The 14,979-nt window shown below is 39.7% G+C and overlaps 1 protein-coding gene across 13 annotated transcripts in view; it reads right to left on the bottom strand.

The window, feature by feature from the left end:
- DLGAP1 (DLG associated protein 1) overlaps window positions 1-14,979 on the bottom strand; it is a 405,586-nt gene that overhangs the window by 96,448 nt on the left and 294,159 nt on the right. For all 13 annotated transcript variants that reach the window (XM_085573764.1, XM_021525224.3, XM_085573759.1 and 10 more), the window contains 2 exons: window positions 3,605-3,782; window positions 1,145-1,385 (listed from right to left, as the gene is read on the bottom strand). In XM_085573764.1, the coding sequence (XP_085429890.1) occupies window positions 1,145-1,385; window positions 3,605-3,782 (419 nt within the window). The remainder of the gene's footprint in view (window positions 1-1,144; window positions 1,386-3,604; window positions 3,783-14,979) is intronic.

Below are 14,979 nucleotides of genomic sequence, written 5' to 3'. Positions count from 1 at the left end.
ATATATTTCCAACAGTACTTAAACTTGCTACTTTTAGAAAAATCTTTAATTTAGCTGAACATTTTTGGTAAAAGGATTTAAAGTGTTCTTTGAAGACATCGAACAATTGACAAGCAGCTTTAAAAAAGACTTACAAGCAATAAACAACTGCACCTGTGAGATAACACACAAAAGGACAAAAGTTTACAGAAAACAGAAATTAAAAAATACAGCAAAAGAGATAGCAGGTACAGTGAAATACGCATAATAGTCAATATTAGTCAACAACATGATTAGTATATGAACAGTATATGAATAGTAAATGAAGCTTGTGTAAAACAGTGGAATGGTTGCACAGAAGTCAAAAGAAAGAGGCTCTCTCTCATTCTGCCACAAGGAAGAGCACACACATGTAATGGCTCCTGCCTCTTGCTTTCCTGAATGAGAGAGACAGATTTGGAATTTGGTTTTACTTGTTTTTTCTTCCCCTTAAGCACTATTTTGGTGACAAAATCTGAAATTCATCATGGTTATTTCCAAAAGAAAAGCAACCTCAAACATTAAAAGAAAGGTTTGAAGACTCATGTTTACACCAAAACCTCTCCCTCTAGCAAGGCTTGAATAGTTTGAACTAATAGAACTAATAGAAGGAATGTAACATGCATGTTTTCACCTGCAGACTGCTTCTTCCTTTCTTCATTCTCACATCTTAGATGGGGTCTAGAGAGCTGGAACAGTCTCTTCAAGCCAGTAAAAACCACATGCAGTAACTTACACAATCACTTCAACATTGTAGAAGACCTCATCAGAGGGACTTTCTCTGCTGGTCACAGCCAGCAGAACTGCTAACCCAGACCTTTGTTCAGCCTTGCCAAATTGTGATTGCTCTTTTGGGGAGAATAGCAAGACGAGACTTGATCTTGGACTTCCCTTCTATGTGCTTTGAGCTCAGAATAAATTAGCTTGGACACAGAAGGAACCACAACTGCATCAGCATTTGTCTGTTTGTGGTTTGAGGCTGATAAGTCTGTCCAGCTCCCTGGTGAAACACAAGACTCTGTTAGGGGCTTGGCATCTGGCAGAGAAAAAGCTTGATCTGATGGAAATGCACTGGAAGTCCCTTCCCTTTCCGCCCCCGCTCTGGATTTCCCTTTGTGCTACTCACCAGTACTGCTCTGGATGGTCCTCACCGTGGTGGTTGTGCGCGGGGGAGATGAGGACCGCAGCGATATGCACTCGTCATCCTGGGAGCAGCCCTTCTCGATGGCCCGGACGTAGCTGTGGCTCCTCATGCGGAAGCAGCCCGGCATAGGCAGATCCAGCGCCTCCACGGCCTGAGACTCCAGCTCGCTGAACACCGACTCGCAGACGGATTCGAACTGACCGTTCACCTCCATCTCACTCACCTGCGGGCAGACACCAGCAGGGTCAGTGCATCCCATACGCCGACATTCCACACTGCCTGATACAAACACTCTCAAGCCATGGTGGCACAATGGCCAACACCTGTTAGAGCCTCCCTTTGCACACAAAGAAAGATAATGGGACATCCCATAGCAGCAATTGTGAGGGGAGAAAAAACAATGTCTAAAAAGGTGAGACACAGGTGTTGGGGAAAGATTCAGCTGAGTTTGGACTCTTGGCTTTTCTGAAACTGGTGGGAAACCTGGAGCCCTCATAAGTAGCTTCTGTTTTATGTGACCCAGGGCCCACGGCACAGGTTGAATGCTTGGTCACTGTGATCATTACATGTAAAACAAAAATCACACTTTCATTGTGGGGTGAGATAAAAAACAAGAAGGGTCAGCTTAATCCCAGTACATAATCAATGCAACCTACAGGTAGTCACACTGACAAAATCTGAGTGGCTACAAAGCTGCAGGGTAACAAAAACAGGAAGAGGAGGTTGGTAAGGGAACCAACCCAACTTTGCTGCTGGGAAAAAATATTTGTAGAACTAAATTTTTGGCTGAGAGCAAATGCAAAGGAATCCTTTGTGCAGCAGACACTAGGTGGTGACAAAAGACTTGTGTTCACAGTGGTCAAAGACCATTCAGAAACTTCCTACAGGTCTTAAGAACCTTGGCTTAATTAGTAATGGATGCTCATGTTTCTAAACTGAGCATTGAGGCCTGAACTTGGCATAAAAGCACAATAATTATCACTGTATGAAACATGCAGATGGAAACCATCACTTGAGGATTTTGTTAGTTTTCAAGCATGTACAAGACCAAGTTAGCAGGAGAAGATAAGACTATGTTAGGAAGGCAGAAAAAACCCCCATTAGAAATTCTCTCCCAGGATTAATGTTACCAAGAAAAATGCTTTGTAGAGTCTTTGTATACATAACTGAAAAAATCTCAGAGAGCAAAACATATTTTTTTCAAAGGAAAACTATTTAAAAAAGCATGGAAGAGTAGCAGGTAGTACACCAAAAAGAATAATCTTACTACGGCAGAGAACATCCAATCCTCAAGTAAATATCTCTGAATTAATGCATTTTTGAACCAAAAAAAGTTTGTTGACCTTGGCAAATGTAACCACTCCTGGGCTGACGCTTTTGTGTGTTAGGTATGCGGCTAAACAAGTAACCTGACCTAATGTTCATGTAGTTGCCTCTGAGACCTAATTTTCTGTGCTGTTTTCTTCTAAATACATCCTGACTCTCTTTTTAGAGCATCAGCCCATGCCCTATTCAAAATGCCTCACTTCAAAATACTCAGGTGACTACTCTGAAGTGTCTAAATATAGTATACTGCAGAAAGGGAAACTACAGCTCCATATTGAATGGCACGTGTATTTGTTAAGGCCAAAGCTGAAGTCCTGGTGTCACTGATGTCACACATTTTTTTTGTCATGGTGATGACTTGGCATGCCAGTCATTAGGGATCAGTATCTGGCACCACAAATCCTGCCTGCTGCACTTCTGGACTAGCATAAGGAAGTTCTTTCAGCCAAGTGATTTACCCAAATGGTCCACTTAAGCTGACAAGCAAAAAATCATACCAAGGAGTTAGAGGATGTAGCAGATGAACTGCTGCCCCTCTACCCCGTGGTGTATTGGCACTTTTGCACTTTCAGATCTATTCCCTATGAACTCAACTGTACAAGCATGAAAAGACAGACTATTTTATAACATTAAAACACATAAACCGAATCTGTTACAGTAGACTTCATTCTTCTTCTTGTTTAGGAGCATAAAGATCTCTTACAGGATTTCAGGGCAAAAATATAGACAGATTTTTGCACTAATATATATACTGTAATATTTGTATTATTTAGGTGAAACATTTGGAGGTATACAAAGTAAAGAATGCATAAAATATCATAAAGAAAATAAAATCTCTATCAAAGTTGTGGAACACAAACCATTAACAGCTTACTTTTACTTTAGCATCTCAGCATACAAACATTTTTTTTATTTTAGCATCTCCCTCAGCATACAAACTTTTTTTTGAGGCATTCAAAATTTTTGATTGGAAGTACTAAGCACAAGATCCTTAAGAACCCTGTTCAATGAGAGTGTTGGTGAGCACCACTTGAAACAAAATCCAGTTTTTCCTATGGCAAACAGTGTCCAGCGTGACACCTGCTCTCCAGGCTGCCCCAGGTGCACATCACCCACCTGGCTGATGGTGCTCATGGCTCTCATGTAGCTCTCATTGCGGGAGCGGAACTTGGGGGACGTCAGCAGCCCTGCGGGGTCCAGGCTGTCCAGGCTCCTGTTGATGGAGACTTCGCTCACTGCCCTCAGGTAACTGTGGCTCCGGATCTGGAGCTTTGGCGAGTGCTCACTGGATATCCTGGGAGTTTTGGGTGGGGGAAAAAAGAAAAAGAAAGAAAGAAAGAAAGGAGATATTCCATCAAATCCAAATGGCCTTGCCAGGAGTGAGAATAACCAGATGTTTTTCTATGGAACAGCATGACTTGAACAAGTCATGACACAGTCCTTGTATATTTATAAAATAAAGGCAATGTCAGTATTTTATTTGGATTATGCCACCCTTTTATTTGGTTCAAGGAAGAGAAAAGGACAGAAAGGATTTTCTTTTCATTTTTTTGTAAACCATGTCTCAGCATAATGGCAAAATCATGTTCATTTTCTTTACTGACAGCAGAATGGAAAAATTTTACAGCATCCAGCTCTAGCAACCCCACTCCCCCACTATGAGGGACTTTTAAAGTGACAACACTGAAATGACTTCATGAGTTGATTTTTAAAAGAGCAAGAGGAGCCACTGAGATGAGCAGTAGAGAAAGCCCTTTGGCCTTACAGAGATTAATGCAGCAACCATCAAAACCAGCTGGGGAGGCAGGTAAAGAAGGAAGAAGCCTGATAGTTTGATCAGCAGGATGATCCTAAATTTATCAGCTGAACAGCCACATCTCGAAATGCTGCTGGTGATGTGACTGACACGTTCTCATGTATACTGCAGAAAGTAGTACTCATGAAACAGGACTGAGTATGAGTATGTACTCATGAAACAGGACTGTTTCTCATGGGGCTTTCAAGGCACTACAGGCCAATAGGGCAGGCAGATCATATAAACCATGCAAAACTCACTCATAGTATGCCTTAATCTGTGAAATAATTCCAACAGCATAGGCCACCTGATAGGGTTTGATATAATTTAAATTTTATTTTAGATCTGGTTTAAGCCTCGACTTAACAAAATGCATGCTAGGGAAGTAGCTTTACACAATGATGTCAAATTAGAAGATTAAAAGTCAAAATTATATTTCTGAAGGAATAACTTTGCCTAGTTTTTTAATACAAGTGACAGGTGAGATGTACAAGGAATCAAAACCAAACAAAAACCCCTCCCCCCCACATTCCCCAGGGAATTTCTATTTCTGCTATTTTCTTGCCATATGTGCTAAGAGTCAGCTAGAACAATCCTCCACTTGTGAGATGCTTTATCCTCTGAATGTGCTGGCTAAGTGCCATCTTCACAACCTGAGGCATCCTATAAAGATGTGAGTCACAAAAAGTGAGAGAAATACACTTGTATGAAATAGTTTATTTGGGGGATATGTCTTTTGTAAGGTATCAAAAGGGTGAGTCTTTGATATATTTTTTAATTTAAAAAAACATATCACAAAGAAAACAAATTAAAACATTAATTAAATTTTCCATTTAAAAATGTAAATCTCATAGAGATGTTTACAGGTATATGAAAGAAAAATCAGTAACCTAACTACAGGCTTAATCTTTGCCTCCTAGTCTTTAGAAATATATGCACAGCTGACCTGAAAGAAGAGAATCCATTTTATTTCTAATTCCTGAAGCATTTGCAGATATTTTGTATTCAAGAATCTAATGATGGTAATTAGTATCAGCAATTTCCCAGTGGCATGCACAATTCTGGTAATTGTCAATGCATTTTGGGAGGACGATTCCATTATGTAATCACTCACCTAAGTAGTTCAGAAACTGGGTCTATTTCTGAATCATCCAATACTGTAATAAAACCTAGTCCATCTCTACAATACTATATTCTCTGGCTGCTAATTACCTTCCTAATAAAAATATGTAAACTTATGCTAATTACCTGATACTCCTGTCGCAGAATGAAGAGAAAGCCCTTGCTTGCCATTTTCACTGTGCATACAGTGCAATACAACAGTGATTTCTGTACTCCTTGACCCCTTACACCATTTGATTCCACAGGACAAAACTTGCTTAGACATCAGAATAAATGGTGCTCCAAACAACTCAAAAAAAGGTAGGAAATATGGTGAAAAATCAACTGTTACTAATGGTTACATTTGTTTACTGCATTTTGGTAACTAACACTAACCATGTAACTCTTGGAAAAAAAAATATTGCCTGTTATTGGATTAAAGAAAAATTGAATGAATAATTCAACAGACATAATTTTTCTGATGCATGTGAGCTACTTCACCATGCTGCAGATTTGCAAACTGATCAGCGTTGCCTGAAATGCATTTCCTAGATTGGTTCAAAATGTATTTTATGATTATGATGTGAACAGTTGGCTGCCAATATGTGACATGCAAAATTCAAATCAACTTGATTAGCTGCCAGTTAGCCAAATACGTCACCTGGGGCTTGTTGCTGCCCACTGATTAGCTGAGCTTGCAAGAAGACTGCAGCACATCATAAGATTCAATACACAGATATTACCAGACAGAAATCTGCAAGGGCTGAGGCACATGCCCTTTAAAGAGTGGAACCAATAAAGCAAAATGTAAGTATCCATAGCACAAAGATTTTGCTGTGGCAGCCAGAGTAAAGATCATGTAAGACACTCATGGAAGTGGCATGGAAAGCCACCACAAAGAGTATAGAAATGTATTTTCTGTATGCATTAGTGTTGCATATTGTTTTCACGACTCTGCTTGAAACAAAGGAATTCCTCATAAAAGTAGATGTTCCCCCCCTTTTTTTTTTCAGATGTGGGTCCTCAGCACAACTGTCTTTTTTTTTTTTGTTTTTGTTCCTCACTATGCAACTGGCTAGTTTGACACAAATCCAGAACCATATTTTACAGGGGGCTACTTATCTTAATCTGTGCACACCTCCCATCTCCTGTATAAACCAGAGGAAGTAATTGGCTGCTGTTGAAGGAGGTGGCTCCTTGCTTACCGATTGCTACCATCTCTGTTTCATTAGATGCAGTGGTAGGGGAAAAAAGGAGAATAAAAAGGATTTAAACATAGAGAAAGAAACATTGAAAGCTTGCATTTATAATGATTACTGCTGCCTTTATAGCTGTGTAATAAATCGTCACTATGTCCTACAGTAAAGTTTAATGAACAGCTGAAATGCCACTGGAAATTTTGATAATATGCCACTTAGGAATAAATCTGACTATGTATGATATGCAAGATCTGAATGTATAATTAATTTTCTTGGAGTTACTATTATCAGTAACATGTAAATGGAAAAATCTTTTTCTTCCTTGAGGGTTCAAGACTGACTCTTTTTTATCCTGCATTACCTAAATTTCTCTTTTGCTATTGTAATTTCACAATAAGTACAACATGCCAGGGACTGAGACTTTGGGCAGCTCTTTGGCCAATACAAAATGGTCTTTTGGCCCCACTCACTTCATTGGATGTATTATTTGGCAGAAGTGGGATGTGAATTAATTAAGATTCTTAAACAAGCTCCTCAAGCATGCTCCATCATTTCTGTGCCACACTCACACTGGCTGCACCATGCTTTTTCCCCACACTGCTGCCCTTACCCCAGGCCTTACCTAGAGGATGGAGCACAGCCACAACGCGGATACCACACAGGGTGAAAGGCACAGCACTATTGGATGTTCTTCCCAAAAACCACAGCAAGAGGCACCAGGAGGAGATATGAGGGCTATGTGTTGCTGCTGCTCTGCTGATTGCCATTATGGGTTTCCTGAGGGGATTTGTAAGAGAGGGAGCCAGCCCTGAGCTGAAGTAGGTGGGAATGGAGTCTGCTGAGTCCCAGCAGATAAATAAATACTCCCCCGGGTAGAGGAAGGCAAGTGTCTCTGATCTGCACTGTGCATCAGAGAAGATCAAGGTACCCCACCAATGAGGACAAAATGCTACAGAAATTCCATGAGAAGCTCTGAGAGGCAGGAGAATGTTCATGTAATCAGAAAACAGGTTCTAGTGAAGCATCTGAACCAGAAGATCATGTAGATGTATAAAGGCAATCTTTGCGTACTGCACTGAGATTTCTGCTCTGTACATTTCAAACACACTGAAGATTATTCTCCTGTTTTCATTCAGAGAAAAGAAAGTGTTTAAAACACACACATCTAATGACCCTACCACTGTTGCAACATGAATGGTAAGAAATACTTTTAACTCACTGTTACAGATGTGTTTGTATTTATACAATATTAGCATGATTTACATGATTTAATTCAGATGAAACACATTCTGGTCCCCCATTGATTATTTGCAGAGTAAGGAGTTGGTTGGTGTAGACATTTGTGAGAGGAGCTAGATTCAGCTGTTTTGCTCGGGAAGGTACAGGGAAGCTGGAGAGGGACCCTTCATCAGGAATTGCAGTGAAAAGACAGTGAAAAGAGTAAAAGCTACAAACTGAAAAAAAGGAAAAAAAATATGTTACATGTTAGGAAGAAATTCTTTACTATGAGGATGGTTAGACATTGGAACAGGTTGCCCAGGGAGGCTGTGAATGCCCCAACCCTGGCAGTCCTCAAAACCAATTTGGACAAGGCCTTGAACAACCCAGTCTAGTGGGAGGTGTCCCTGCCCTATGGCACTAAGGGAGGGGCCTAGATGATCTTTAAGGTCCATTCCAAGCCTTTAACACTCTGTGATTCTGTGATTCTATATCAAAGGGTTTGAAATATAGTGTTAGCAATCAACAGTGAAATAACATTGAATATATTCTTGGAAGAGTTCCTATGCCTTGAAAATATCTTTCAAATGACAGAGATAGACAAAAGGGATTTACATAAGCAGGCAATTTTAGTTTAAAATATTTCCTTTTAATTTAGGAATGCACAATGCACTCTGTCATATACATGCTCGTTATAAAAAACACTTTCATTTATCACATTTCTTTCTGAATGAAGAAAGAGAAAACCAAGCCTTGTGATGGCTGCTTTTTTCCCACTTTAGGCCAGATACAATATAATAAAATGTAGTCCTGAGACTGTATTGTCTTCTGCAAGTTCAGCAGTCAGAATCATAGCACTAAGTACAGTGTTGTGCCAGATGGGTATTGTATTCTGCCAACAGAAAATGACAAAGCAGAGTAAAGTAAAAGTCCAGAAATAGGCCCCAAATAATTCTGTAAGCCAGCAGAGGAATTTGCTAAAACTTGCCTTCAAACAAAGAAGAAGACCTCAAAAAATGCACCACATGCAACACGAAAACAAACAAAAAAAAGTCTCAAACCACTACTGTTGAGTATCCCAGCTCTCAATTTTGCTACATACAATTGACAGTTTGGTTCCATGGGGATAAATTATCCTCTGCTGAATACCCCACCTCTGGTGTGGCTGGTGGGCACATCCAACATACATTTGTGTGCTTAATTTTATTTGCATTTTAATGTTGCTAGAAGGTAGAATAATCCAGTGCAGCCTTACACAAGGTGAACACTGAAGGACACCAGAGAGGAAGATGGAGAGAACAATTTACTGATGTGCAGCTCTCTGATCCTGGTCATGACATGGGTCAGCCAGGCTGGGGTAGTTTTTCTGTGTTGGCATCCATATTCTGCTGCTTCTTGGTGCAGTGAACAGGAGGCTCTCATGTCACTGATGGAGACAAGGGCAGCACATAAACAGTTTTTAGCATCTACCCTCTCCAAGCCAGATTTTTCTGGGTTTGAAGATCTCCTTTTGCTTTCTTGTTTATAAACAAATGAACCTCCTCATGGGGAGTTCCTGCCTCGAAGCTAAAAAAAAAAAAATCCCAATAAAACCTCTCTTTATGTCCAGGCCTTGCTAAAGGGTCAAGTGGGAGAAAGAAAATTACAAAACTTGGAGATATACAGGAAAAGCTTATCTGCAGAAGAGCAAAACAATGCCATAAACAAAAAAATGACATTTCTTCCTTTTGCTTCTACTACCAGACTAGAAATTGTCTGCTATTGCTAGTTGGACCAGCCAACACATATCACAAAACTACATGGACATGCCTGTGACATGGAGTTTTTCCCATGGTGAGAAGAGGCAGAAATTGCAGTATGGTGTATTTGTCTCTGATTTTTCAGATTCTCTTGGGAAATAGAAGAAAGCACTTAAAAAGGAAAAAAACAAAACAATCCAAAAGCCCCCCCATAATTTAGTAGTACACATCTACCTCCAGCTGTTGTGCAGTTTTTGAGTGAGCATATGGTGTCCTGTCTGTTCATTTGTTTGAGGGCAGCAGGAACTTGATCAATGTTTTACAGTAGCAAATATTTCTAAAAAGCCCAGTCCCTTTTAAAAACCTCCATGTCTGACTATTGCCAGTGTGATTTTGTTACAATCCTGCTTTCCTCTCAAAGGACACAGAAGCTTTGGGGTTCTTTTTCTTATTTTGGGATATAGAGGTATTGAGGTTGCATGAATTTATTTCATGAGCAATCTTTAGTTATTAAAATATTAGCAAACAAAGATGACTATTGAATAAAAATTCACATATACTTTAAAACAAACCTTCCCTTTTATCTCAAAGATCCTCTCAGGTACCTTGTACAATCAAAAAATACCACAGGCTACTGTATTTAAGGAACATTTCCCTTGTCTTTGACATACTCTATTTTCTCCTTGCTTTCTAGACATAGTGAAAGAATAGAGCACAGCACAAAAGTGGCACATATACATTTGAGTTGGCAAGAAAAGCAGATGGAAGATGATGAAGACAGACATTATACAATTCTCTTTAATCAGAAATCTGGTCTACATGCTGGTTCTGATTGCCATGTGCATGTGTGTGCGTGGGAATAGTTGTGAGCACTCTTCCATCCCAGAGAGTGAAAAGAGATTCTGAAAAGTAGAAATAGTTCCACCCAGATGAACCAGCTCAACCCAGTGATGCCAGGGTAAGCTGTTTCTGTGTGAAACCATTTTCTGTTTACACTAGAAGACAAATCCATCCTATCTTGTCATGATAAGGAGGGTAAGATGTAACATTGTTGACAGCAGCCAGCTTGAGAAGAACAGTTCTCCTCTTAGAAGACCCTTTGAGGAAAGCCTTAATGCCCCCTACTGCCAATCTTACTGGGTACATGTCCTTGCTGGAGGCAATTTGTCTGAGCCTAGACCAAATGCATGACAAAGGCTCTTGCCTTTTTCAGCTCAAGTGTCTTTTGAATGGGCACTAGTGATCCCAGGAAGCCAGCACAGAGAAATATATTTACCCAAGCTGGAAAAGATCTTGCCTTCCATCAGATGTAATGGACTGAGAATGCAGACTGCCTGAGGGCCTGAGCAGGTCAGCCATACTCACAGCCTTGCTTGGAGCCCTTTGGACCTTGCTGGGGTGAGAATGAAGCCCTCCACCACTGCTTTGATGAACTCTTTGCCACACAAAAGTTATACCTCCCTTCCTATAGAAGCCACTCCTTCAGTTCTCCTCCTCAAGGCCAGGCTTATCTATCTGATTCCACATCACTTTCCATTCTTGGTTACTTCAGTGCCTTCTCTCCTCACAACTGAAACTTAAAAGTAATCTGCAGTCTCCTCAGATTAATTCTTATTTTAGGAATTTGAGCATTCCTGTTTGTCCTATCACTACATGACCTAGTAAAAAGTCCCTGTCCCTCTTGTAGCCTCCCTTTAGGTACAAGAAGGCCTAAAGAATATAAAGAAGATATCTGTTGCAGTCCTTGTAAAATCACAGTCTCCACAAGCTCAGATCTCACCTGCTTAGCTAAATTTTCAGTTCTCCCCCATTCATTTGTTAAGAGTTTGATTAATTCTGCCAGTGGGAACACCAAAGCTCTCTGCCAAACCACAAAAGGAAAGCAGTTACTTTTCAGGAATGTCACCTGGCAGTGTGCTGAGCTGGCAGCACAACCAGCTCTGCCTGCTTAGCACCAGGATTTATGCAGGAGCTCTGGCTTGCTCCCGGGAGTGGGAGGATGGAGCTCCAGCTCACTAAAAGGCATCTTCTGGGCAGATTTCCTGTAACTGAACAGCCCTCCTGTATTACTCCAAGTTACAATATTGGGCAGTATTTACCTACAAATAATGTTTACTAGGTAAATACTAAGAAAGTATTTGCTCTGGTGAATGTCACTGCAGTATTTATTTATGAAGAGCAATTTTTTTCCTGAAAACTTGCAATGCATTTTGAGCTTTCAGTGTCTTCAATTCCACACGTCCTCCTGGACTTGAAACCAGGCAGTGATCACCCACACACTGCATGGCCATGTGCCTGCAAGCCCTGCCACATAACTGCATTTGAGTCACCTCCTTCAGAAAGACATTCTCAAACATCCAGATTAGATCTGCATAAACAGCTCCCAGTGAGATTAGGGAAGTATCTTAGTTTTGCAAGTCAACAACATTACTCCAAAATCTTCACATACATAAACAGACACCTGCATTTTCCAAAAAAACGTGCTTTACATATGCAGCAATTTTTCCACTTCCTATTCAGTATTCTGCCATTTCAAAACTTTTGGCTACCTAGTAAAGGGAAATAAAAAAAAGCAAAAGCAGCGGATTCAACACCATCCGTACAGATGTGCAACACATGCCAAATTGCTGGAGAAACTGAAAAGCAAGCACATTTTAAAGCAATGAGGAGAGTAGGCTAGAAAATCTGCCAGGGAGAAGGGAATAATCCTCAATCCAACTCAGCTAAGGGGGTGAGCTCACCTTCTTACTTCTCTGAGTAACAGCCCTATGTCCAAGTGAAAATTTGAGGCAGCAGGATTCAGTACAAGGCAAAGCATGGTACCTGCTAAATGCTGTGAGTATAATATGTGCTGGTGGTGACTATGGATTTTCCCTCCTCTTCCCTCTTGATGGGGTAATTTTGAATGATCATGTATGCCCTCTTATTAAGTGGCTACTTCAGTATTCTCCATTTTAGCTGTTTTGTGTTTGAAGAACACCAAGCTGTTTAAAATGCTTGAAGAGAAGCCTGCCTTTTCTTCTTTTATAAACAAGTGTTTCTCACTTAGTACATTTTGTTTCCCTGCAGACACCTGGAAGATGGTGACTTGAAATAGGATCCAGCTACTCCTGAGGTTGGGGTTGGGGTTGGGGGTGTGGTAAAACAGAGCAGTGAGCTCCTGGATAACTCTACAGCCATTTTCTCAAGGTGAGACTGGATAAGTACAGGTTGGAGCTCAGATATTACTTGCAGCTGTCCCTTCCTGATAAAAAAAAGCAAAGATTTTTGGAGAAACTTGCTAAAATAAAACCCTGCAATTTCTCCTGTCATACCAAAGAAGCTAGAAATAGTAACTTTTAATCTATGTTTTCACTTAAGGTAATGTCTGGATAGCAAGTAATACAAAAAATGATGGTATGCAGTAGGGTTTCTGGAAAATTCTTTACTGATAATCTGGGCAGCAGTCTGCTGCTCTGGGGGATTTTATCTTTTCTCACTGATCTTATAAAGCAAAAGCAATACCCCAGGAGCAGGGAGAATTTCTCTCCATATAACTTTACCACAGCTATTCCTCAGAGGAAAAGAAGAAGCTATCACTTTCCCTTCAAATGCTTTTACATCAAAAGAAATTCCTCAAAACAAGCCAAACTAATTCCAAACCCCCAGTTATCCACATATATTTTAATATTATCTCTTTCCATTCCAACGTCTTTCCAGTTTTGTTCTGTAGTAATTACAAAAGGACCTGTTTGCTGTTCTGAGATACAACATGAGGTGATAACCTGTTATTTCAGTGGTTATGTAGTGGTTTGGGCAAGTTGTGTTGCCAATGCTCCAATAAACAGGGCCAAAGCACTAAATATCTGAAGGTTGAAGTCTGAAGTCGATATCCAAATCTTCTGATCAATAGGAAATTTGTTGAAAAAATGTGAAATAATGCTTAACACACATTTTTAGGCTTTTTTGCCTCCTTCTAAAAAACCCCTAACCTGAACATATACTTTGTGTTATAGGATGTTGTTGGGCCAAAATTGTATAGAATAAACCCTGATAAAGTAGAACCAATTTTATTTTTGAGCATGAGAGAACCAAATAAATAAATGTCTTAAGAAATCTTCATAATAATGCAAAATCCTGCATGGGACTGAAAAGGAATTTTTTTTGTAATTCTTTGAAATAGGTATTTTTTTAATCCCCTGAACCAGAAATACCCTGAAACCTTTATTTGGCTCTGTTAGTAAAGGAACAGACAACCAGTTGTCATGTCATTCATCACACCATCATGTCAAGTACAATGACTCAGATGGAGGCAATGAGAATGTAAAAAGTACTTCCAAAGAGTGGATGCCCTTCAGGGTTGTGGAACTCTAGAAGGCTTGTGCAGCTCATTTTAAAGGAAGAAAGCCTTAACCCTGAGGAAGTCAGGTAGCTTCTTGACCTGTAACAGCAGGCATTCTTAAATATTTCCAAATATTTTTTTGAATTTAATTTCTATACTTGGAATTAAAATATATGGTTTACGGAATTGGTACACTACTCTTTTCCAATGAAAAAATAAAGGAAAAAAAAATAAGCACAAATCTGTGTTTGTTGAAGGGGCTAAAGCTAGTTCAATACTGATTTCTAGAGCGCTCTCTATCCCATCTAAACCACAAAACAAACACTTGGTGAACGAGTTAAGAGAACAACCCCTCTTCAGGACAAAATATATATGGTACATTATGTTGAAGGATACATGGTGAAGCTGAAGATGGCCTTTGGTCCTGCTCAGGATATGAAAATACTTGGATATCTATGCTTTTGATTAAAACACCATAACAGAAAAAAAAACCCCAACACAACAAAAAAACAGCCCCCAAAAACCCCTCTGAATTTTTCTGGATAAATATCATCTGCTGACATTTAAAACTACAAACAATTGATGGTTGTTCATGGGTTCAGATTCCAATGTGGACTGAAATTTGCTGTGTGACCTGGAGGAGAAGTAATATAAACCCTCAGCCTCAGAAAACATTCCACATGTGTTAATACATCCCTACAGCACCTCTGTGGCTGTAGGTGGCTTTGTAATGCTAAACTAAAGTCAGCAAACATAACTGAGCTTCTTTGATGAAAATGAATAGCAGCACCAAATTTTTATTGTATTACTGGAAGCGAAGGTCTCAGAACAATTGCAATAGTAATCTTCAGCCCCAGAGACTGATATTGTATATAAAGCAGAATACCTGGTTAATCAAGACTAAAGAATGTTTGGAGTGATGGTCAAAAGATACTTGAGAATAAGTATATTTTCTGATTAAAACCATTATTGACTATGGATGGTGATTGGTGTGGATATAATATTATCTCAAGTCAATGGTTTTGCTGAGGTATGACAAAACTGCTTGAAAAGCTCTCTAGCCTAATGAAACTTCAGTAACCTGTTGAAAAGGGTAGTAAAACTTCAGTAACCTATTT

The sequence above is a fragment of the Lonchura striata genome, chromosome 2 (assembly GCF_050655825.1).
Source record: "Lonchura striata isolate lonStrDom1 chromosome 2, ASM5065582v1, whole genome shotgun sequence".
NCBI lineage: Eukaryota > Metazoa > Chordata > Aves > Passeriformes > Estrildidae > Lonchura > Lonchura striata.
Note: the sequence above shows the minus strand (reverse complement) of the source record. Positions and strands in the feature narration are given on the sequence as shown.